Raw genomic sequence first — 23,318 nt, forward strand, 5'->3', positions numbered from 1 at the left:
TTCTCCTTTTTCTCTCTTTCTTCTTTTTCTTTTCCCTTCCTTCCTCTCCTTCTCCTCTTTTTTCCCCTCTTTTTTCCTTTTTTCTTCTCTTTTTTTTTCTCTCCTCTTTTTCTTACCCGGGGGGCGCGCGCCCCCAACGCCCCCCCCCCTGGATACGCACCTGTTCTTTGATTGTTACCCGGTTAACTATTCGACAGCTACTATAGTACTTGAACCAAAGTTTGTTTGTCCCCGTTGTATTTACCTTTCCCTTCTTTCGGTTTTAAATATACTTTATCAACGAGTGAAAATTAAAAAACTTATTAGTAAACTCATGCATTGTTTTTTCATGTTTTCAATGGAAGCGAAACGCAGCGAAATATGTTGCATTTCTGTTTAAAAATAAAATTTGCAACTAGTTTATAAAGTGGATTCCAAACTAATAGTTATGAATGTGTTATCAATAACGGCTATTCTTCTCACAACTTCCATTTAGAGTTATTATGCAAGGTTGTCCACTAAGCCCGTACCAGTTTGTCATCGCGGATTTACATCAAAAGTTCAACTCTAATAACATTATTAGAGGTTTACTTATTTATCTTATGAGGCTAAATATTGCAATATGCTGTTAGAAAAAATGATTTAATAACAAATTCATAATTTGTAATAATTACTTCATAATTTTTTATTGCAAAGTTGCCCTTATAAATGCTATGGTAATTTCGGAATAATTTGAACGATTAGAATCTCCACGGAACGTAGGCCTACTTTAAGAAACAAAAATTAGCTTGCTAAAAGGCTTTCATTGGGCCGGCCCGATGATACTGCTGAGCTTTGAAGGGATGTTCTTTTGGCACGCAATGTGACATATATGAAAAAGGAAAAACTTCCACACTGCCAGTTGAAAATGCCAACCATGTAAATGGCCAAAAGATGTGTATTTCACCTAAATAACTACAGGTGCAGAAACATTGAGCACTTTTTACGTTGATTCGCCACCAATAAATTTTCAGCGTATTTTGAAACCTTTACTCAGACTTAAAGTGAATTTTATTCCAAAGGTTTTTTCTTTCATCTCCCACATTCTATTCACAATCTCCTGCCCCTTCCTCTCCCTCCCCACCTTCCCATCCCAAATCTTTCAATTCATCTGCAGTTATGGCACACGAACCATTGTGAAAAATCGATCCCGGGCGCTGTTGTCCGGTTACCCAAGTTCCGGGGTATGCTGGTAGTAATACACAGGTACTACCTATCGCGGCGCTTTCGTAAAAAAGGTAAAACAAGTCCCGCGGTTACGAACGTACCTTTGTTAATTTCTATTACGCACCGTACCACAGGATTCTTCGTTACCATCCAAAGCAACTGTATTGAACTTCCGTTGAATTTGGTTCAACACTTTTGCCACACTTTTGCTGTCTTCCCAGACGTGAGTCGAGCCAAGTTAAGAGTTGAATGATCTTTTTCAAAGAAACAACCAACAGTAATAGTTAGGCCCTAGACCTCACAGAGTCACAGTCACATAACTCATCGTTAGGGCTATGCCTATGTATAGCCTAAGGATTGGCGTATGGCTCTGGGTTGTGTCTACAGGCCAGCCGTTATCTTAAAGTTACACTACTTTCGTGCTAGCCTACCCAGAATGTTATGGATTTTAATAGTGCTCTTGATGACAGGCATTCATACTGCTAGTCTACCTTCAGTGCAAGTAGGCTAGTAGTAGTAAGCCTAGTACTAGTAGTAGTCTACGCTATGGCCTAGTACTACTTAGTAGTACTGTATAGCAAAGGCTTCATAATTGACGCACCTTTGTAATTGACGCACCTTCAAATAGTACTAGCAACAATATAGCAGGCAACCTAAACTTTTTGCAGTCAAGCAGAGTTACATATTTCATGAGTTTGAATTCATTTCAGGTATTTGCTGATCATTTTTTTTAATAAAGCTTTTAACTGACTCCCCCAGTTTTGCACATTTTTTGGCATTTGGAGTCTTACTCCCAAAAACTCACCAAAATTACCTCAATATAATACCACTACTCTCTGGGAACTCCCCTGTCTGAGCTTAGAGGCTCAGAGCATAGCAAACAGCATCCAATATACTTAGGCCTACACTACAGTAAGGTTATTGACAAATTTATGTGTCAATTAAGGGGTACTGTATGAAAGAACTTGCATACATTTTGTTGTCAAATTCTGCTCAATTGTGAGTTGCGTAGGCACAGAAAAATAAATATTTTGAAATCATTGCATTTCTGAGGAACTGCACTTATGAAAAATGCATACAGTTGAGTGATTTGGATACTTCGTTGATAGACATCAAATTCAATCAAATCCTTAAAAGAATTGTCTGGTAGGCTTGGTTAGTAGACAACTACTGCAGTGTACCTATGGTTTTTTACCCTGACCACAGTTAAAGCCATCCAATAATATTAGTTTCAAGCTTAGGGGCAATATCTTGTAACCACTGGTTTTTTTGTGCATATAATCACTGAAATTGGAAGCTCTCACAATCTTTATGCTAAAATAGTATTATTTTCAGCATAATAAGATGTGACATTAGTATCTTTCAGTTTTCTCAAAGGTCATAGAAATTAAGAAATTTAGAATGACTCAACTGCATGTCCCCTATTCATCCATATTCTGCACTGTACCCTCTGCGAAAGTCTACTGGGAGTCCCATCTTGTAACGCAACAGTAATATTGTAATACTGTATCCCTGTCCATTGTATCTCAATGCTTAAAGTGCCAACTGGTACAGTACTGAAGCTGTTCAGCAAATCATGCTTCTGTCAAGAAGAAGAGACAAAGAACTTTAGTGACTTACTGTAGGTAGGTAAAAAGAATGTATAAGATTAGATCTGTTCTGACAGTTTATGTTTGGTTTTTCCTTTGAAATACAGTTCTACATGGTTATATTCTGCACTTCAGCTTTATCCAGGCAATCACCACGGAAACAGAATTATGCACAATCTCAACTTTAACCAGTTCGTCCAAAGAAAACCCAAATATGTGATTCTCCTCTGCCTAGAAACGTTCCAAGGTAAGCAATAAGCATCCTATGGTAAAAAATAACATGAAGACAATGGTATTAAACATAGCAGTTGCTATATTTAGTAACCAGTAAGCAAAGCACTGCAGTTATTATCTACAGTATATATGTAAAATCATGCATTGGCTAATTGTGTGGTGTTTGTTACTATGTATATTTCCTCAGTCAATAAGTAAATTGTTTTTAAACCATTTTTCTTCATTAACTTATCACCAGTGTGTTACCCCATCCCTCCCTTGCCCCTCCCACTTCTTCCTATCTCCTTGCTTTCACCACAGTTTTTCACTACAAATTCCTCATTCATGGGTAACTATTTGAGCAGATATTAGTGATGTCAAGTAATTAGGATTAAAGCTGCATTTTCTGACCAGTGGATGTCATATTCAGACATTGTTTGATGTTACTCTTTCTTTAAGCCATGTATCAGTGGTTACAACTTTAGCTTGTAATTAGGAAGTTACTGAACGTACAGAAAGTGTTTGTGTCCCACATATTTAATTTTATAATGTTTCGTTTGCAATGTTTTGCTTACTGCACTATGTTTAATATCATTGTTTATCATGATTGTACTAATTACAGTAGTTAATTATATTACAGGTACCGACATACTGTTTGTCCAATGGCTGAAAACAGTTCCACCAGGTTCTGCCAATTTCAACCCAAAAGAAAAAATACATAAAGCTTTACAACTTAAACCATTTTTGGTTTCGATGATAATCATAACCTTTGCATTTTTTTACAGTAGATTGTAAGCAGTTTTGCTAACAGTTTTTCCTCGCTTCCAAGAATTCTTTCGATTGCTTTGTTGTTTTTTCTTTCTATTGTTAGTTAAAGCTTATGTACTGTTTGAAAACCAGAACTCCTGTTCCTTAGCAGATTGCTATCACAGGATTACAGTAATTCTTTGTTCCTTAGAATTAGACCTGTCGTGTCACTATTTAGTATTTTGGATTCCTTTTCTAGCCAAAAGTGTTCTTTGCATTCTGAATCTATCAGAATAATTGACTATAAATTTGGGTATTTCTAGTCACAGTTAATTGTTAAGTGTTTTTTTATATTGACAATAACAAACATTTAAGCTATGAGGCAGTGTCTGTATTCCTTGATACTTGCTGCGGTTTGGTGTGTTGAAACTTATCAGGGAATAATTTATCCAGTATCACATCGCAAAATGCTATACGAAATGTTCAAGTTGCCATAGAAACTGTGTAATGATGCATGACAGTTTTCTAGAAAGGATTTATACTATTCAATGAGAGAGAAACACACTTCCATTCCAAACTGCCCATTGATTGTGACTATTTTGTTTTTTGCATTTCTTAGAAAAACCTTTTGCCAAATTCCTAGAAAAGTTATTTTATGGTAGGTTCTGGTATGCCCATGTAGCACCGCCCTCTATCCAAACTTCCTGGTCCTCACTAAGATGTGCGGATGAGACAAAAGTCGGAGGAGATGACCATGGCCAAGAAAACTGGAGGTAGGTACAGTAGAAGCAATCCTGACAATAATTTATTGTAACCAATTCTAGCATTTGGTCATGCTAAGTACTTCATTATTTTACAGCAGATTCAGCATTTTACAAAACCCATCTCCTGATATATAAAGGTAAGCATGAACAATTCATGCTTTGAGAGAGTGGTGGCCAATTGGCTAAGGCGTCGGACTCATGATCCAAGGAATGCTGGTTCGATTCATTCCTAGTTTATTACGTTGGGCAAGATGATTTATCTCACTTGCCTCTCTTCACCCAGGGTTTAAATGTGTACCTGTGAGGTAACTTGTCATTGGGTGCAGTATATAACTGCTGCCGACTGGAGGGATTGTCTCTGGGACAGGTTATCATTGACCAGGGGTAAAATAACATCTGTAAAGTGCTTTGAGACCTATTGCTGGTGTAAAGCGCTATATAAAAATCAAATATTATTATGATTATAAATTGCTTTGAAGATGCCAAAGTCGTTTGATTATAAACTCAAACAAATCATTGAGGATTGAATGAGGTATTACAGGAGAGGCCTCCCAATATTTTATCCAGTTGTATTCTTTCTAGTTTCTGTCATGTTTGAATGTGTCATTTGTCAAATTAAAGGTTTTTACTATTTGTCTCTCCAGTGTCCGGGAACAAATTGCAGAAGCACTGCATTCTCTGGTGGACCAGTTGCCTGTAAAAGGTATGGATGTTTGTGCACGGTGCTGCATGGAATTCATTTGGGATGATAGGGGGATGGGTGTAGGGTGCATGGTTGGACCGAGAATGATTAGTGAAAATTAACAGTCACTTTTAAGGTAAACTTTTTGTTTATCCTTGTTACCTAAATTCTTAGGAAGCCCTTTACAGCTAGATCATTAGGAGCACTTAAGAGCTAGGCAACTAGTCCTATTAACATTAACTATAGTATTAAACCATTGTACTTCTCCAAGAACAAGTGCAATGTTCTTTACTAACAAAGTCAAGTATTTCCTTGTACCTGATATCTCAAGATAGGAATCATGGATAGTTTTCAGACTTGGCTTGTAGATGTCCACTATCAAGTAGAAGAACCCTAGATGGTTTCTTATGGAGGTCAAAACTCTTCTGAGATCACCAGCTCTACCTGTATGTCAAAATGTGAAACCTTGTAAACACAATATCTCAAGTTAGGAAGCTTGGTAACCTTTCATACTTGGCATGTGGAAGCACCTTATTGAGTAGAAGTTCCCTATTGTTTTGGTGGAGGTCAAAGGTCATATGATGTCACCAAAGGTCATACACTGAAAACATCGTAAACACTATATCCCAAGACAGTAGATGTCGTAGATGTGTCATATTGAAAAAAAGCCTACTGTATAGTTTTCGTGGAGGTCAAAGGTCACCAAAGTTAAAATAAGAAATATTGTAAAGATGATATCTCAAGTTAGGAATCATAGATACTTTTCATACTTGGGATGTGGATGTGTTATATTGAATAGAAGAACACTATGGTTTTTGGTTAATGTCAAAGGGCATCTGGATCACCAGTGGTCAAAGTCTAAAAACCTTTTAAACATGAGTACAAGATCCTTATTGTTTTGGTGGAGGTGCGTATTGCCACAAACAGTAGACTCGGTGCCCTGTCTTTATCATGCCATAGTGTAATTGTAAATCAAAATAGTGGTTCAGGACATTTATTCTGGTAAACAAGCAGATGTCTTGTGTAATGAAGTCATCAAAAAATCAATACATTTTGCATTTCTGGTTCATTCAGGCACCATTGAGCCCAATGCAGAAAATCGGTCACCAACACTATTTGCTAGACACCTAATAGTACTAGTTTAATACTTCTTTTGACATTTTTTGTAAAGCACAATTGGATTTTAGAAGGCAAATTTGAATACTTCTGAGCATGTATTATTAAGGCACCTGTACTAACATAGCCGGCCTACATAAAACATTCTGCTCATTGTGTAGTAGTGTAACAGCAGATGATACGTACATGTAGTTCCACTTATGTCAATCGTGCCTTACCATGCTTTCATTTTATAATGTGTCAAGGACTGTATTTTGAACTTGATTTCTGCCATCAGGATTTCAGTTGGATGTATTTTGGTACATTCCTGATGTAACAGCTGCTAGCGTTGACCAGAATGTGGCCCTTCTGGGGGCGCTGAAGCGGCTTCATGCATGGCATGGTGCCCAGATCAGTATTGTTGAGATGAATGATCACAGCAGTGTCCTCAGTGACTGGTTGTCTCTCCTAGAGGCGAGGAACATCGTCCTTAACAAACAAGAGAGACCAACTCTCATGCTCAGACGACGTGTCATCTGGAGAGGAAACTTGAAATTATCAGAAGGAAAGGTTTGTAGGACTCAAAACATTTAGCTTTAGTTTTATTAGCTCATACCAGCATGCTGGAGTGAGCTATTGTTACAGTGCGGCGTCTATCACTCTATCCGTCAACAATTGGTAAAACCGCTCCCACTCGCACAGTGTTTGATGGAATTTCATGAAACTTGGACACAAGGACCATTGGGTATAGGGCCATCAGAGATGGTCCGAAATTTGGGGTCAAAGGTCACATGTGGGCCGTAATGGGCCATTTTGTGGAAATACGCAAAATGCTTCTTCTCCTACAGATTCCATGGTACAATGTTGAGGGTTTGTCACGATAGTACTATGGAAGTTTTACCTTCAGGGTGTTCATGAATTTGAGATCAAAGATCAACTAGGGGTCTTTTGTGGCCCGGGCCGCGGCCCTATATTTTCAAATTGCTCCTGTTCGTACAGTGTATGGCCAGTTATAATGAAACTTGGTCACAACGTTCCTCGGGATGAGAGTTACGAGGGGTGTTCGGAAAATTGAGGTCAAATGTCATTTAGGGGGTCATCGGGGGTCATTCTTTGTAATATTTTCAAATATCTCAATCTCCTCAAGATTTTGATGGATCATATTCAAAGTTGAACTGATGATTGTTGGATTGTGTATGAATTAGGTGATGCCTAATAATTTTTGGTCAAAAGTTAATTAATTACAATTAATCCCCATTGTTTAAAAAAATCTGAGCCTTCACCTTTTGCCAAAGCTCCTTTAATTTGTCTCCCAGTCTCTGCAGTGTTTGTTTACATTTGTGGTTAAGCTCTGCAGAGGCTGTTAGTGGAATTAAAGCAGGACTGGGAGTTGTTATTAACTGTCGAACTGTAAGCATGAGAGCCCTATAGCCAATCAGTACTTGCCGATTCTTAGAAGTCTTTGAGCCTGAGGTATTGTAGGCAGCCAGCCAAAATTTTGGCAAGGAGTGCTTCAGGTCTGCTCAGGTAGAGGGGAGAAAGTTTAATAGGGTAGGTCAGTGGTATTGTTTGAGAGAGTGGGTAAAATAGGATTTAAAGGGGGAAAATAGGAATTATAGCCAGTGGTGTGGCCAGGATTCTGCTAAAGGAGGGCGGGGGGGTTATCCCTCACGGGCCCAAAATTGGTGGAATCTGAAAAATGGCCTGAAATTTGGTGGGCCATAAAGTTTTGTGGGCCCTACATTTTTAAGCTCGAAAAGGTATGAGCTTCTGCACCATTGGTGCTCTAGTTTCTATTCCTCAAAGTAAAACTTACAAACTCATTTTTAAGACAATTGAGCCCTACTATATAAGGAATTGTAACTGGTCCTACCATGAACCAGGGCTCATTTTTAAGACAACTGAGCCCTGATCTATAAGGAATTGTAACTGGTCCGACCGTGAACCAGGGCTCATATTTAAGACAATTGAGCCCTGATCTATAAGAAATCTTAAATGCCCCTAGCTGCCTTTGCTGATACTGGCTTACACCAGCCATTTGGCAACAATGTTCAGTAAAATAATTAGAATTAATGTGGCGAGATATAATATTTCACATCATTACTTTGGCAACAAGTATCCAAGTAGAAACTGGACAGCCTGATATGTTGGCCCTGGAGGTTGCTCTCTCTAAATAGTTTTGTGTGCCACTGTAACTGTCTATAGATAACATTCCAATGAATTACGCCACTAAGTTAAGTATACATCTTCACTTAATTCTACCTCTGCTGTAACTGTGCATGATTGTCATTGAGAACTGCAAAGTGCAAACTAATAATAATAATTATTTGTTCATTCTGATCCTATAGTTGTCAGTTGGTATCACAATGTGTAGACTGCATGGATCAAGAACTTATAACTCACTGTGGTCCAGTTATTGTCTCAAAAACAATGATCTTTTATTTCCTTGCTACAGAACAATGCTTCATTATCTCTTCCTGGTTTCCAGTTATCCAGTATTCCTCAGCATGGTTCTGCTGCTCCATGTGAACGGAGGAGAAATAAAGCTGTTGTCAAGGTAACAGTAAATTAGTACCATGTGCCGTTAAACTATCACTTTATCTTACTTGAACATTTGTGTTGTACCTTTGATAGATCAGCTGATTTTTGTCAGATTTTACAGAATGCATGAGCATTTCTTTATATCATCTACCCATTAGTTTGCTTTTCACATGGTTATGAGGTATGTTCATTTTGAATATACTGGACCATGTAACCTGTCACTTTTAATTCAGGCATGAGCTTTATCCGCGAATTCGCGGAATTTCAATGATTTCTTTTCTACCTTGGGGACAAAAACCATTATCCTAACACACTGTAGCATATGCAAACTGGAGCCTATACCGCAAAGTTCTGAGATCTTTTTTTACCCCAGGCTCATCCCTGATAATTGCTGTGTAATACTAATTTGATATATTCTGTTCATATCGTTACAGGGTATGCACATCTTGAGTGACAGGATTGAGGTGGTCAACATTGTTAATTTGGATGAAGTTCCAAGATCTTTTCTCCTGTCAGAGCATATGATATTGTATCCTTCCATCCAGCAATCATTAAAGATCTGGTTTCTTGTGGTGTTGTGTGTTTTATATTATGTTCTTAAAGTAGTTGTTTATCGCAAGTTACAGATATGACATATTTTCCATCTCAATTCTTAGTCCTATCTGCATACGTTAGGAAGACTGTTCAGATCAGAGAAATGCTTGCTGGTTGTTAGTATGACTGCCTTCAGCTTTTTTTGTCACATGGCGTAAGGCAATTGATTACCTACAGTATGTAGTTAATGTTGGTGTGTGAGTGGGTGTAGTTAAAGTTGGTGTGTGATTGTGGGTGTAGTTAAAGTTGGTGTGTGAGTTTGGGTGTAGTTAAAGTTGGTGTGTGAGTGTGGGTGTAGTTAAAGTTGGTGTGTGAGTGTGGGTGTAGTTTAAGTTGGTGTGTGAGTGTGGGTGTAGTTAAAGTTGGTGTGTGAGTGTGGGTGTAGTTAAAGTTGGTGTGTGAGTGTGGGTGTAGTTAAAGTTGGTGTGTGAGTGTGGGTGTTGTTAAAGTTGGTGTGTAAGTGTAGGTGTAGTTAAAGTTTGGGTGTACGTTTGGGTGTAGTTAAAGTTGGTGTGTGTGTGTGGGTGTAGTTAAAGTTGGTGTGTGAGTGTGGGTGTAGTTATAGTTGGTGTGTGAGTGTGGGTGTAGTTATAGTTGGTGTGTGAGTGTGGGTGTAGTTAAAGTTGGTGTGTGAGTGTGGGTGTAGTTAAAGTTGGTGTGTGAGTGTGGGTGTTCTGACATTAAAGATCCAAACAGCCACTTGGGTCTAATTGTGCTGGAAGGAGTGGACACAGCTGTCTTTGGATGTACAACACCCACTTTATGTTTGACAAGTTGAATACTTGGAGCCTATGTGTAGGTGTCTGTTGAAAAGGAAGACTGTTTGGATGTTTTCAAAAAGTTTGATATCTCCATGTAAAAGTACACTAAACTGTGTATGCCAATCATAGAATGCAACACAGTTTGTATATGCCAGTCATAATCCACACCATACTGTGTGTATACCAAATTCTGCACCATGTTGTGTGTATACCAAGTCTGCACCATACTGTGTGTATGTCAGTCATATTCTGCACCATACTGTGTATACCAGTCATAGACTACACCATACTCTATGTGTACGCCAGTCATAGTTTGCACATACTCTATGTTTATGCCAGTCATAGTTGGCACCATACTGTATGTGTATGCCACTAATAGTTTGCACAATACTATTATGCCAGTCATAGTTTGCACAATACTCTATGTGTATGCCAGTCATATTTGCACATTATTCTATGTTTTTGCCAGTCATAGTTTGCATAATACTCTATGTGTATGCCAGTCATAGTTTGCACAGTACTCTATGTGTATGTCAGTCATAGTTTGCACCATATTCTATGTGTATGCAGTCATAGTTTGCACATACTCTATGTGTACGCCAGTCATAGTTGCACCATAATCTATGTTGACGCCAGTCATAGTTTGCACAGTACTCTATGTGTATGTCAGTCATAGTTTGCACCATATTCTATGTGTATGCAGTCATAGTTTGCACATACTCTATGTGTACGCCAGTCATAGTTGCATCATAATCTATGTTGACGCCAGTCATAGTTTGCACATACAGTATGTGTATACTAGTCATAGACTACACCATACTGATTGTGTATACCAGTCATACACTACACCATACTGTTTGTGTATGCCAGTGGTAGTACAACTCTGATAGTAATGTTACTGTCTTTCCATTGTTTATATATTGTTTCTATTAACTGTGTCATCCAGATCTTTACCAGCTGATGGTATTCTTCCCAGGTCCTTTCAATTTTTATCATGGCTAAAGTCTACGAGAGTGGGCAGAAAGATTGCCATAGTGTTAGAACTTCCATATATAACCTGTACTAAACGCCTTCCAACCTGTGCTTCTGCTGGGCTGGGAACCTCTGATTGGAAGCAGCAGCTGGCTAACAACTCACTTGATTTTTCTGGTTAGTAGTAGACCTACTGTGTTTCTTACTTTTTGCCAGATCATTCATTCAATATTTGAATTTTTAGATGATCTATAGTTTGGTTTACTGTAAAACAATGTTCATAATGTCAATGATATAATTATTCCTCACTGAAAATATAAATAAACTGGCGAGAAGAAATTATAAATGAAAAGAAAAGAGTAATGCAACATAGTCTGATAATGAAAGCTGAAGATTTGTTTGTGATATGAATAGAGCTAAAGGCAGTAAGCGATTCTTCACATATCGAGCAATATGCTGGTAGGCAACTTACCAATGTATGGTTTCTATCAGTATAGGAGTTTATTGAGTCAAATGTATTGAACAGTTTGAGAATCTCTGCATTTATTTGGTGTAGACTGATAAATGTCACTACTATATGTCCAAAATATTTTCTAGATACCTTTTTTTGCTTTGTGACCCTTTAACCATCAGCGACTCATCGGTTGAAATGATTGGACTACTTAGTCTAGCAAAGAGACCATTAGGTGAATTCTCTAGAAATAACTCACAATAATACAAGAGACTGAGTAAAGAGAGGTTATGGTCTCATGAAACATACTTGCAATGAAAGAATTAATCAAGGACAACTTGCCGCTGCATGTCGTCCAAACATGCTCTGTTTTACAAAGTAAAGAGAATAGCATTTTGTATTGGTCTGAGAAGGTGACTTTATCAATGAGTCTTACAGGACCCTTTACGAAATTAGCTTATTTAATAAACAAACACAAAACTAGAATAGCCATAGAAACTAAAATTGTTTGTTGCACCCTGAAATATAAGGACTGCAAAAAGTCATCCTGAACATGAGCAGCTGTTCTTAATACACTCCTTTAACTTTATCATCAAATTCATCCTGAACATGAGCAGCTGTTCTTACAATCCTTTTACTTAATCATCATTTATCGTAAATAGAAAATATTTCCTACTGTATGTATGTTTCCATTTTAAGTGCTGTGTAACTGCCATTGAATAAAGTGGATGTTAAATGGTTTATAGGATGTAATACCACTATTGGCGGTTTAAAGTGTTTATATCAACACCGTCTAAGAATCTATTGTGGTAATGAAGATGTCACAATTATTTTAATTACTCTTATCTTGAGAATTGACTTTTTAGTTCCAGAAATCAAGATGAGAGCTAAACATGGATCTCAGTATTTGCTTCTATACCTTGGTCCATCCGGTCAGTGCATTGTACAGTCCTTTGTGCCTTTGAAGAAGCTAAACGGAGCAGTTCCTGCAAAGATTGCAGAGATGACCAGCCTCGGGTGCTTCAGGACTCCTGGTAAGATATTATATTGTATTATATTATATTGTATTGTATCGTATATTGTATTGTTTATTGTATTGTATATTGTATTGTATAGTGTATTGTATAGTGTAGTGTATTGTATATTGTATTGTATATTATGTTGTATATTATATTGTATTGTATATTATATTGTATTATATTGCCATTTATTTTGTGGGATATAAATTCTATCCATGTCTCAACTTTTAATATGTCAAATATGATTTAGCACAGTAATTAAACACATATGCATTGCAAGACACTATCAATAGTATTCCACTTTGAGTCATTTAAGGTTGATCAGTTTTGAAAGGATCATGCCATGAAGTATCTGGTATTACATTGTCATTGCAAAACAGATGCTGCTCAGGCACTAAAGCAAACATGTCTGGCAGTTTTTATAAAACAGGCAAACTCAAAATTACTGCGACAAACTAGTTTTGTGTTTGAGCTTTTAAACACTGAATCATTTCTCGTTATGATTCTCATTGGCTAGCTGGAGTCTTCTTAGGTTACATAGAACAGTTACATGCTAGCTGGAGTCTTCTTAGGTTACATAGAATAGTTACATGCTAGCTGGAGTCTTCTTAGGTTACATAGAACAGTTACATGCTAGCTGGAGTCTTCTTAGGTTACATAGAACAGTTACATTCTCGCTGGAGTCTTCTTAGGTTACATAGAACAGTTACATGCTAGCTGGAGTCTTCTTAGGTTACATAGAACAGTTACATGCTAGCTGGAGTCTTCTTAGGTTACATAGAACAGTTACATGCTAGCTGGAGTCTTCTTAGGTTACATAGAACAGTTACATGCTAGCTGGAGTCTTCTTAGGTTACATAGAACAGTTACATGCTAGCTGGAGTCTTCTTAGGTTCAATAGAAACGGTTACATAAATATTGTGATGTCTCAAGAGCATACCATATTACCATGTATTTCTGTCATATTTGGCTTGATTTTTTATGGAAGTTTTGTCCAGTGTTAAGTAACTGGTTTATGTTCTATGCAAATCTTCCTTCTCGTCACTATTTCCTTGATATTTATATTTTTCACAAAACATAGTCTTTTTGTTGCAAGTCATTAATTCTTCTACCCTAAGTGTTGCGTGATATTGATTATCAAATTTTATTCTTACTATTGAAACAAAATGCTATTTCAGTAAAATTGTTATCAGGGATTGCAGTTATGACATAGAAGTTATTACAATGCCTATTGTGTAATTTGTGTATTGTGTAATTTGTGTATTGTGTAAATTCGTGTATTGTGTAAATTGTATATTGTGTAAATTTGTGTAAATTGTGTAAATTTGTGTATTGTGTAAATTGTGTATTGTGTAAATTTGTGTATTGTGTTAATTGTGTATTGTGTAAATTTGTGTATTGTGTAAATTGTGTAAATTTGTGTATTGTGTAAATTTGTGTAATGACTATTGTGAAGTAAATTGGACGTTGTTGGTCATGATAATGGTATGTGTCATTATATTCTATTCTATTCTAGGAAGTCATGTTGGTGTTGTAAATCAGCTTCCAAAGAGGATACCTGTGGTCTGTGAACAGGTTTTGTGGGAATTCCTAGAACATTTGCAGTTTTACAATATAGGTGCAGTATTAATTTTGAAAGGTATGTGTGATTTGGTAATATCTCCTATCATTTAATAACAATAATTATGACATTTTAACACCCTGCTTGCTCTCTCTTAGACTGAGCCTTGAGTTCGACGGTCTGCAAAAGAGACCCTTAAGTCTGTTACCAGACACTGAGTACAGAAGTTGCTCTGAAAGTGTCTGTCATTGGAAAGAACCCTTTTTTATGTTGTAATGACCGCAATACTTGATTTTAAATCGAATCACTTAGGGTTTCCTTCTGTTCCTCCTTCTGTTTGATTTGTTTATGACATGAACTATGCTTTTAATGATTGCTATAGTGCCCAAGATTTATCCCTTCATATTACTAGTTACTCTATAAGAGTAGACTTTCTCAGTTTACTATATATGTTTAAGAGTATTTGCAACTTGAAAACTCCCTCTGGAAAGTTGTGTGATGACAGGGTGACTGCATAACAAAATAGTGCAGCAGAAATCTGCTAGTTATATGTTTGATGCCTTCAATATCCTTTCCTTCCTCAGCTAGAAGACGGAGAAGAGGTTACACACGTCCCATAACTCATCTAGAGCTGATAATACTTCAACTCCTTATACATGTAAAGCTTTTCCGTTATTCACCCTTTCTGATGAATTCTATTGGTTTCTTTGGAGATATATTCCCCAGTCTAACCACCAGCAACCCACCAGATGGTGAGTGTTATCTTTGCCTAACTACTAGAAACCAACTAACAACCAGATGGTGAGAGTAAGTTTTGTCTACCACTAGTAACCCACCAAATGGTGAGTGTTAGGTGTCTACCACTAGTAACCCACCAAATGATGAGTGTTATCTTTGTGTAACCACTAGCAACCCACCAAATGGTGAGTGTTAGGTGTCTACCACTAGTAACCCACCAAATGATGAGTGTTAGGTGTCTACCACTAGTAACCCACCAAATGGTGAGTGTTAGGTGTCTACCACTAGTAATCCACCAAGTGGTGAGTGTTAGGTGTCTACCACTAGTAACCCACCAAGTGGTGAGTGTAAGGTGTCTACCACTAGTAACCCACCAAATGATGAGTGTAAGGTGTCTACCACTAGTAACCCACCAAATGATGAGTGTAAGGTGTCTACCACTAGTAAACCAACAAATGGTGAGTGTAAAGTGTCTACCACTAGTAACCCACCAAATGGTGAGTGTAAGGTGTCTACCACTAGTAACCCACCAAATGATGAGTGTTATTCATCGTCCACCCACTAGTAACCAACTAACAACCAGATGGTTCTGGCAATGAAAAAGTTTTTAGAGTGATTTTCAGAAGACAAGCAAAGTTTAAGTTGTGGCTGCTTTTCGTTCCATTAGTTCTTGACACAGAGTTGGTATTGGAGCGTTTAGCTCTCGTTAACGGAGAGCAAGCTAGAGAGAAGAGGAAACGAGAGATGCAGGAAGTTCAGCTGGCTGGGATGATGGTACCGCCTCCTATTCATGATAGTAAGTAACTCACTCTCAGTGAACATCTCTTAGACCTGTCAAACAATGTTGTGAAGGAACATTGCATGTCACATTTGGTCATCGACAGCAGTTATTGTTAACTCTATTTGGATGTGGGTGGATGCAAGCAAAAAATGCAGAGGATGTCTATGCAAATGGTTTTCATAAATCACCATGGTGATATGTAAAGTTCATAGCATTGAGGTAGTAGACATTCCTGCAATTTCACTGCTGAACTGCTGCTATAGTTATATAACACAAAGTTGACTAAAATATGGTAAAGGTGGTTCATGTTTAATATAATCTCCCTTTGCAGCTATAACTCTCCAGCTCAATGCTTCTGAGTTTCTCAAGCATTTCCATCCCAGTGGACTGCCAATTGGTCAGGATTTCTCTCCCATTGGCATAGCAACAAGATCCCAGTCACACACAAGTACTCCATCAAAGCACAGAACTCGGCCAAACCTGCAGGAAGAAGAGTTGAAGAATCTAGAATTTCCAGAATCTTTGAAATACAATTTACCAGGATTTCAGTAAGTAACTCAAAAGGAACAGCTATTATCTTCCACTTATAAGAGTACAACATAAGAAGGGTAAAGAATGAAAGTACAACATAAAAAGGGTACAGAATGAGATTAGATCATAAGAAGGGTACAGAATAATAGTAAAACATAAGAAGGGTACAGAATGAGAATACAACATAAGAAGGGTACAGAATAATAGTACAACATAAGAAGGGTACAGAATATTAGTACAACATAAGAAGGGTACAGAATGAGAGTACAACATAAGAAGGGTACAGAATGAGAGTACAACATAAGAAGGGTACAGAATAATAGTACAACATAAGAAGGGTACAGAATAATAGTACAACATAAGAAGGGTACAGAATGAGAGTACAACATAAGAAGGGTACAGAATAATAGTACAACATAAGAAGGGTACAGAATAATAGTACAACATAAGAAGGGTACAGAGTAATAGTACAACATAAGAAGGGTACAGAATGAGAGTTCAACATAAGAAGGGTACAGAATAATAGTACAACATAAGAAGGGTACAGAATAATAGTACAACATAGGAAGGGTGCAGAATAAGAGCACACCATAAGAAGGGTACAGAATGAGAGTACCACATAAGAAGGGTACAGAATAAGAGTGCAACACAAGAAGGGTACAGAATAATAGTACAACATAAGAAGGGTACAGAATAAGAGTACAACATAAGAAGGGAAAAGAATGAGAGTACAACATAAGAAGGGTACAGAATAATAGAACAACGCAAGTAGGGTACAGAATAATAGTACAACATTAGAAGGGTACAGAATGAGAGTACAACATAAGCCTCCTTTAATATCAGTCAGAAGATCTGTTTGCATTTGGATCATTCTTTAAGTATCAAATTTACTGTCCTGCAGTATTGGTTCATATTTCAAAATCTGTAGAATTGCCTCGTATTTGATTATTTCAGAGGTTGTGGCCACCAAATGAATTGTTTGCCATATTTAACAGCCCACAGACTCTATATAGGGTCAATGTAATGTAGTAAAATATATTATATATTGTCCAACATGAAACATTTAACTTTGGTGCTTCAGTATAATTATTATGTGTACAGGTTGGAACCAAGTGACATGTCCATTATGCTGGCTTCTTCATGTTCATTAAACTAAGCTCATGAAGTACAAGGAACCTTGTACAATGTCTCTGTACACTCCTTATATATGACATGAGTATGTTATCTTTGGCATCTTCCTCTCTTGGGATTTAACATATTTTGTATTCATTTATCAGATTTAAATATTTTGTATTCATTTATCAGTTACTGCATAGACCAGGAGGCCATGGACACCGATACAAGAATGGCTCGTTTAATTCTGAGAGTTGTTACCATGGAAACTGCTTCTACTTGCTCACACAATGCCACAACATCTGTGATTAAACTACAGAGAGGGGCAAGTGTCACCAAGGCAACATCTAAGAGAAAGGTAAATCCCATGAGTCAACACTCATGTTAATAGTAAAATTAAAACTATTTTAAGGGAATAAAAGAATATTGGGTAATATGAAGTTATTATAAAGTAGTTTCTAAACTGAAAGGATTTACACATATTCCTTATGTTAGTTCTTATTGAATGTTCTGATTTGATGAGAGTGAAACTAATATGTTTTGATGAGACTGAGAATATGTTTGGTGAGACTGAGACTAAACTTGATGAGACTGTTTGATGAGACTGAGACTATGTTTGATGAGACTGTTTGATGAGACTGAGGCTATGTTTGATGAGACTGAGGCTATGTTTGATGAGACTGTTTGATGAGACTGTGACTATGTTTGATGAGACTGTTTGATGAAAATGAGGCTTTGACCTTGTAATCGATCATATCAGACTTAATGAAAACTGGCTTCTGTTAACAATAACAACCAGCTGAATACAATCTTCATCAGGTTCCCACACCGAGGAAACCTAAAGTAAGATGTAACAGCAAGTCTCCCAGACGTTTAAAGCGGCCTCGGCACTCAAACAGTGGAGCCACTCCCAGGAAGCGGTAAGACTCTAAGAAAGATCCATGTAACATCCTTAATCTCAACCTGAGACATCCATTCATGAAGTCTCTGTAAATTCACTGGTAGCTTGTCAGTTTCTTTGTTTTGTTGCTGCTGGAACATCAAAGTGACACCAGTTGTGGAACAAGTTTATGGAAATTAGCAAGACAAGCCCACTGATGACCACTGATGACCAAATTTGTCAATGGCAGTGGTTGTCTGATAGGTGATCTGTAAATTAGTTTAATGTCAGCCCTGTTCAACCCATGAGATTTCAGTTCTTTCTACTGAAGGCTCGTTGGGAAGTATTTAAGTCACACTTTGCATGAAGACGATATATTTCAAAGAATGTTTGATTAATGTATGCTTGTGAACTTTCATTAAGAACAACTGGTCTGGCAAAAATGAAAATGTCTGACTCATGGAACAACTGTGTACTTCACAAACCAGAAGTATTACCATTGTGCCCGGCCTTATGTCAAAAGAGTTTCATTTACAAATTAATCATCATTTGAAGTTGAAATTTACTCTCAGATTAGTCTATGTCATTTTCTTATAACTTTGAAGGTGGTGATGGTATGAAACCAAAACAGACTGATCAAATTGTGGACAGGAATTTAAAGTGTGGGAAAGTTTTGTGAATGGTTCTGTATGATATTGCAGTTTGTTGAATTGTTAATATCTTGATCAAACAGAACCAGTCTAGAAACTTCTTGTTTTTTGTTTTTTATAGGATTAAGGGAAGTAGGGATCATGGGATCAACTCCAGTGTTACAGCGAGGAAACAAGAACACCAAGGAGAGCTGCTAACGGTAACTCCAAGAAAGTCTATGAGACTACAAAGTCCTCTTAAAGGGATTGATCAGAATCTTGTATCTACTCCAACAAAATCAGACAGATTTTCGACCCCAAAGAAAGTGAAAAATGATGAAACTCCTCGAAGATCTAAGAGACTGGAAACACCAACAAAGACTGAAACTGGTCAGAGCAAGAACGGTAGTGTATTTTGTGCCGGGAGAAGTAATCTTAGGAGAGCTCCTCCTCATCCTCCTCCTCGGGTACAGTCTAACTCGAGCCCATACAAAGGGAATTCATCACCAAGGAAACAACCTAGCATTCCATCAAATATAAGGAGAAAATCCTTAGCAACAGCCAAGGAGAGAAACAAAAGGGCGGCAGGACTAGTGCCTCGATCAGAGAAGCATAAAAGAGTAAGAAACATCACAGATGTAGTTTGTACAGCTCAAAGCTAATTAAGGTCAATATATGGTTTTTCTTTTTAAAAGTTAATAGGTTCGATTATGAGTCTGTTTGAAAAGGTATGTGGTATGTCAATTTGATTAAGTAAGAGAACCTCATTGGTTCTTATGGAAGACAAAAGTCATTGAAGGTTAAACTGTTGTATGTTGTAAACATGGTACCTTCCAAATGTTTGCTTGGTTGAACTTTGGGATGTTATATTGCATACATTTCTTGGATCTGCTGAGGTTCAAGGTCAGTTATGTATTATTTTGGCAGCGTTAGAAGGGATATATTCAAGTGGCAGACATTTTATATATTCACAAAAGGGCAATTGTGGTTAAGCCTAGCGGTAACCTTATACTGATCAATGACAATTTCGGTTACATCCTAGGAGTTGTGCTCTTGTGCAGTTAAACTCTTGGCAACTTGAAAATGCATTATGCTTCTGTAGATCTGTAGACAGGCACTGTTAAGTGTTGTGACTTCCTAGCAGTACGGTTGAGCAGCAAAAAACTGTTGCATGGACCATGTTTTATTTTATTAGAATATATTCAAGATTCCTGTTTGCTTTGGGTGAGCTATTGGTCCTCAAATTGCTGCAAGAGACAAGCTGGAAGGAACTTCTATGTGAAGTATAGTAGTTCTGTGGTATGACAGTTGTCTGATCCATTTACATTAGATTAATAGAGTGGTAATAAAGATTACAAAAGTATGATTGTTATTTCATAAACCAAGTTCTTGTTATTTTATATATCATCACTGAAGAACTACTTTACAGCAAACCAAACAGTTTACATGTGTTTGTTATTTCTTATTCTCAGAAACTGATGGAGATAGTTAGTAAAGTTCTTGCGTCAAAAGGGTTGGATGAAGCTCACAGCTACTACAAGAAATGCTTTACCAGATTATACGACCTCTCAAAGAGTTATGTAAAGGTAAGCTGCAATGATTTAGATGTGATGCAATGTTTAGCTGCTCAATGGAAGTTCTTATTTCGAAGGAGGTTTAAGTCTGAAAAGCTTGTAAACAATCTATGTCAAGTGTTGAACTTGGTGTAAGGATCGGCCATGACAAATAAAACCTGATTGTGTTGGTTGAGGGCAATGAAATCTCAAGACAGGAACCTTTATAACAGGCGCGTAGCCAAGGGGGGGAGGGGGCATCAGCATATTTTTATTGTACGTTTTTATGATATCGCTAGTAATTTCAAAGAGAAAATGCTTAGATGCAACTTGCATGGTCTGGGAAGTGCCATTTCCAGCGATCTGGGAGGCATCTTCAGCCAAAATTTTCTACTGCGCTTCACGCCAACCCATGGTGGCCCTACGCTTAGATAGTTTCCAATGCCGAATCTACGGCTCTGATAATTTACCTACAGGATCACCCCTCCCTTGGCAAATTCCTCGCTACGCGCCTGCTTTATAAAGAGGTTTTTTTCCCTTATAGTGGATCTCACCTATTTTTTCTTGATGTTTGTCAAGTTTCAATGCATTCAATCGCAGGGATTAGAAAAACTAATTTTTTCATTATTTTTGGTCCACCAGGATTTGAAGAGTTCTCGACACCTGTACAAAGAGATGGAACAAATTGCTCAAGACAATGCTGACTTTGTTGTTAAATTTGAATTGAGAGATAAAAACACACTTTAGTGTTTTGGATGGAAAGGTGTCACAGATATAGCTATGGTCCAATTCTGCCACATTGAGTGAAGTACGTCTGATGAAGAAACCAAACTGTTTTCATATCACATAATTCAAAAAGGCAGGAATTGAGTGATTTTAGGAAAATTTGGGCTATAGCAATGCAATTTACAAAAGTGTTCCTGAACTATTTAAGAAGGTGGAGGATGGTTGGGAGGGGTGGGGGAGGGGAGGATGGACAGTCATTGTTATGATCAATGATGAGATCTTGGGCTCAATTTTTAAAGACTATAGTAACTCTCTTCTGGACCCATCTTGATTATCTTGGTTCCACTATTTGAAATAATGAACATGCTGTACTGGTGAGCCATTATTATATCAGCATACCAATGGTTTGAACCAAAATGACATCAATTTTATTTCACAAGTGCAGTTATAATTGTCTGAATTAAGTTGATATTAATAACATTGTTAAATCTTAAATGAGATACAAGTTATAGCTGTGTACATGTGTGAAACACTTTTATGTTATCACTGTAATCTATATATACATATGGTATCACTTTTGTCTATATATATGGTTATCACTTTTATATATCTATATCTATATATAAACATATACATACATATATATATATATATACATATATATATATATATATATATATATCTATATCTATATATATATATATATATATATATATATATATATATATATATGCATATGCATATATACATATACATATACACACATATATATATATATATACATGGTTATCACTGTTGTCTATATATATATATATATATATGGTTGTCACTGGTACCTATTTAGATATCATTGTTATCTATATATATGGTTATGGGTGTGGTGGGTTCTAGTCAGTGAACGTGTATCCTTACAACACAGTTTTAATGGGTAATGTGAACATGTATCCTTACTGCACAGTTTTAATGGGTAATGTGAACATGTATCCTTACTGCACAGTTTTAATTGGTATTGTGAACATGTATCCTTACTGCAGTTTTAATGGGTAATGTGAACATGTATCCTTACTGCACAGTTATATGGGTAATGTGAACATGTATCCTTACTGCACAGTTTTAATGGGTAATGTGAACATGTATCCTTACGACACAGTTTTAATGGGTAATGTGAACATGTATCCTTACTGCACAGTTTTAATGGGTAATGTGAACATTTATCCTTATGACACAGTTTTAATGGGTAATGTGAACATGTATCTTTACTGCACAGTTTTAATGGGTAATGTGAACATGTATCCTTACTGCATAGTTTTAATGGGTAATGTGAACATGTATCCTTACTGCACAGTTATATGGGTAATGTGAACATGTATCCTTATTGCACAGTTGTAATGGGTAATGTGAACATGTATCCTTACTGCACAGTTGTAATGGGTAATGTGAACATGTATCTTTACTGCATAGTTTTAATGGGTAATGTGAACATGTATCTTTACTGCATAGTTTTAATGGGTAATGTGAACATGTATCCTTACTGCACAGTTTTAATGGGTAAAGTGAACATGTACCCTTACTGCACAGTTTTAATTGGTAATATGAAAGTTGACAGCCAATTTATAATTGAGTAACATCAATAAAATCATCACTCATCAATTCCTTTGACTATCCACACAGGTAGTATGAAGTATTATTACTTATACTGTGCACTGAATCATCAACAATGCTAGGAAACCAATTTAGGGGTTTGTGGGCTTCACTTAGTGAATATTCATGACCAATCAGAATGATATGGTTTACAACAGGGGTGGGCAACCTACGGCCCGCCGGCCACATGCGGCCTGCCAGTGATTTTTGTGCGGTCCGTGAGATGGTTCACAAAAAAGAAAAAAAAAATCAATCTATTTTACATCATCACAAAACGAGCTAGCTGCTTAGAATTTATCGGCACTAATGATGCTGTCAGGTAGGCCTATTATCCCCATTAATGATCAAATGTACTGTATTGATATTATGTTACAGATTAAGTACACACACCTATTGCTAGTAAGGCCTCGGAATCAAATGTTTGAAATCAACAGCAGGCCGTTGGTTAGGTGCGGCCCAGTCAATTTTCACTCCTTATATCTGGCCCTTTCATTCAAAAAGGTTGTCCACCCCTGGTTTACATGTAAGAACAAATAGAGTGGCAACAAAACT

The 23,318-nt window shown here is 37.1% G+C and overlaps 1 protein-coding gene across 2 annotated transcripts; it reads left to right on the forward strand.

The window, feature by feature from the left end:
* Positions 1-1,265: 1,265 nt before the first annotated feature.
* On the forward strand, positions 1,266-21,731 carry LOC139984878 (mdm2-binding protein-like). 2 transcript variants are annotated; one of them, XM_071998993.1, is made up of 18 exons: positions 1,266-1,408; positions 2,882-3,021; positions 4,354-4,507; positions 5,143-5,201; positions 6,574-6,845; positions 8,731-8,832; positions 9,251-9,345; positions 11,118-11,320; positions 12,461-12,628; positions 14,130-14,252; positions 14,759-14,926; positions 15,580-15,708; positions 16,025-16,241; positions 17,530-17,695; positions 18,157-18,257; positions 18,989-19,466; positions 20,319-20,432; positions 21,042-21,731. In XM_071998993.1, exons 2-18 carry the CDS (start codon positions 2,943-2,945, stop codon positions 21,144-21,146), a joined length of 2,733 nt encoding a protein of 910 aa, XP_071855094.1. In that variant the 5' UTR covers positions 1,266-1,408; positions 2,882-2,942; the 3' UTR covers positions 21,147-21,731. The 2 variants fall into 2 exon arrangements, with proteins under 2 accessions (XP_071855094.1, XP_071855093.1); XM_071998992.1 differs by lacking the exon at positions 1,266-1,408 and adding an exon at positions 1,860-1,895 and having other exon boundaries at positions 2,910-3,021.
* Positions 21,732-23,318: the final 1,587 nt, after the last annotated feature.

This window comes from Apostichopus japonicus, chromosome 17 (genome assembly GCF_037975245.1).
Source record: "Apostichopus japonicus isolate 1M-3 chromosome 17, ASM3797524v1, whole genome shotgun sequence".
Lineage (NCBI taxonomy): Eukaryota > Metazoa > Echinodermata > Holothuroidea > Aspidochirotida > Stichopodidae > Apostichopus > Apostichopus japonicus.

Bases quoted from the DNA above. Each gene is read 5' to 3' on its own strand.
- LOC139984878 (XM_071998992.1), top strand. From the start codon at position 1,875: ATGAGTTTGAATTCATTTCAG. The intron at 4,508-5,142 runs GTAGGTACAGTA...TTGTCTCTCCAG, and splicing joins CATGGCCAAGAAAACTGGAG to TGTCCGGGAACAAATTGCAG. The intron at 17,696-18,156 runs GTAAATCCCATG...AATCTTCATCAG, and splicing joins AGGCAACATCTAAGAGAAAG to GTTCCCACACCGAGGAAACC.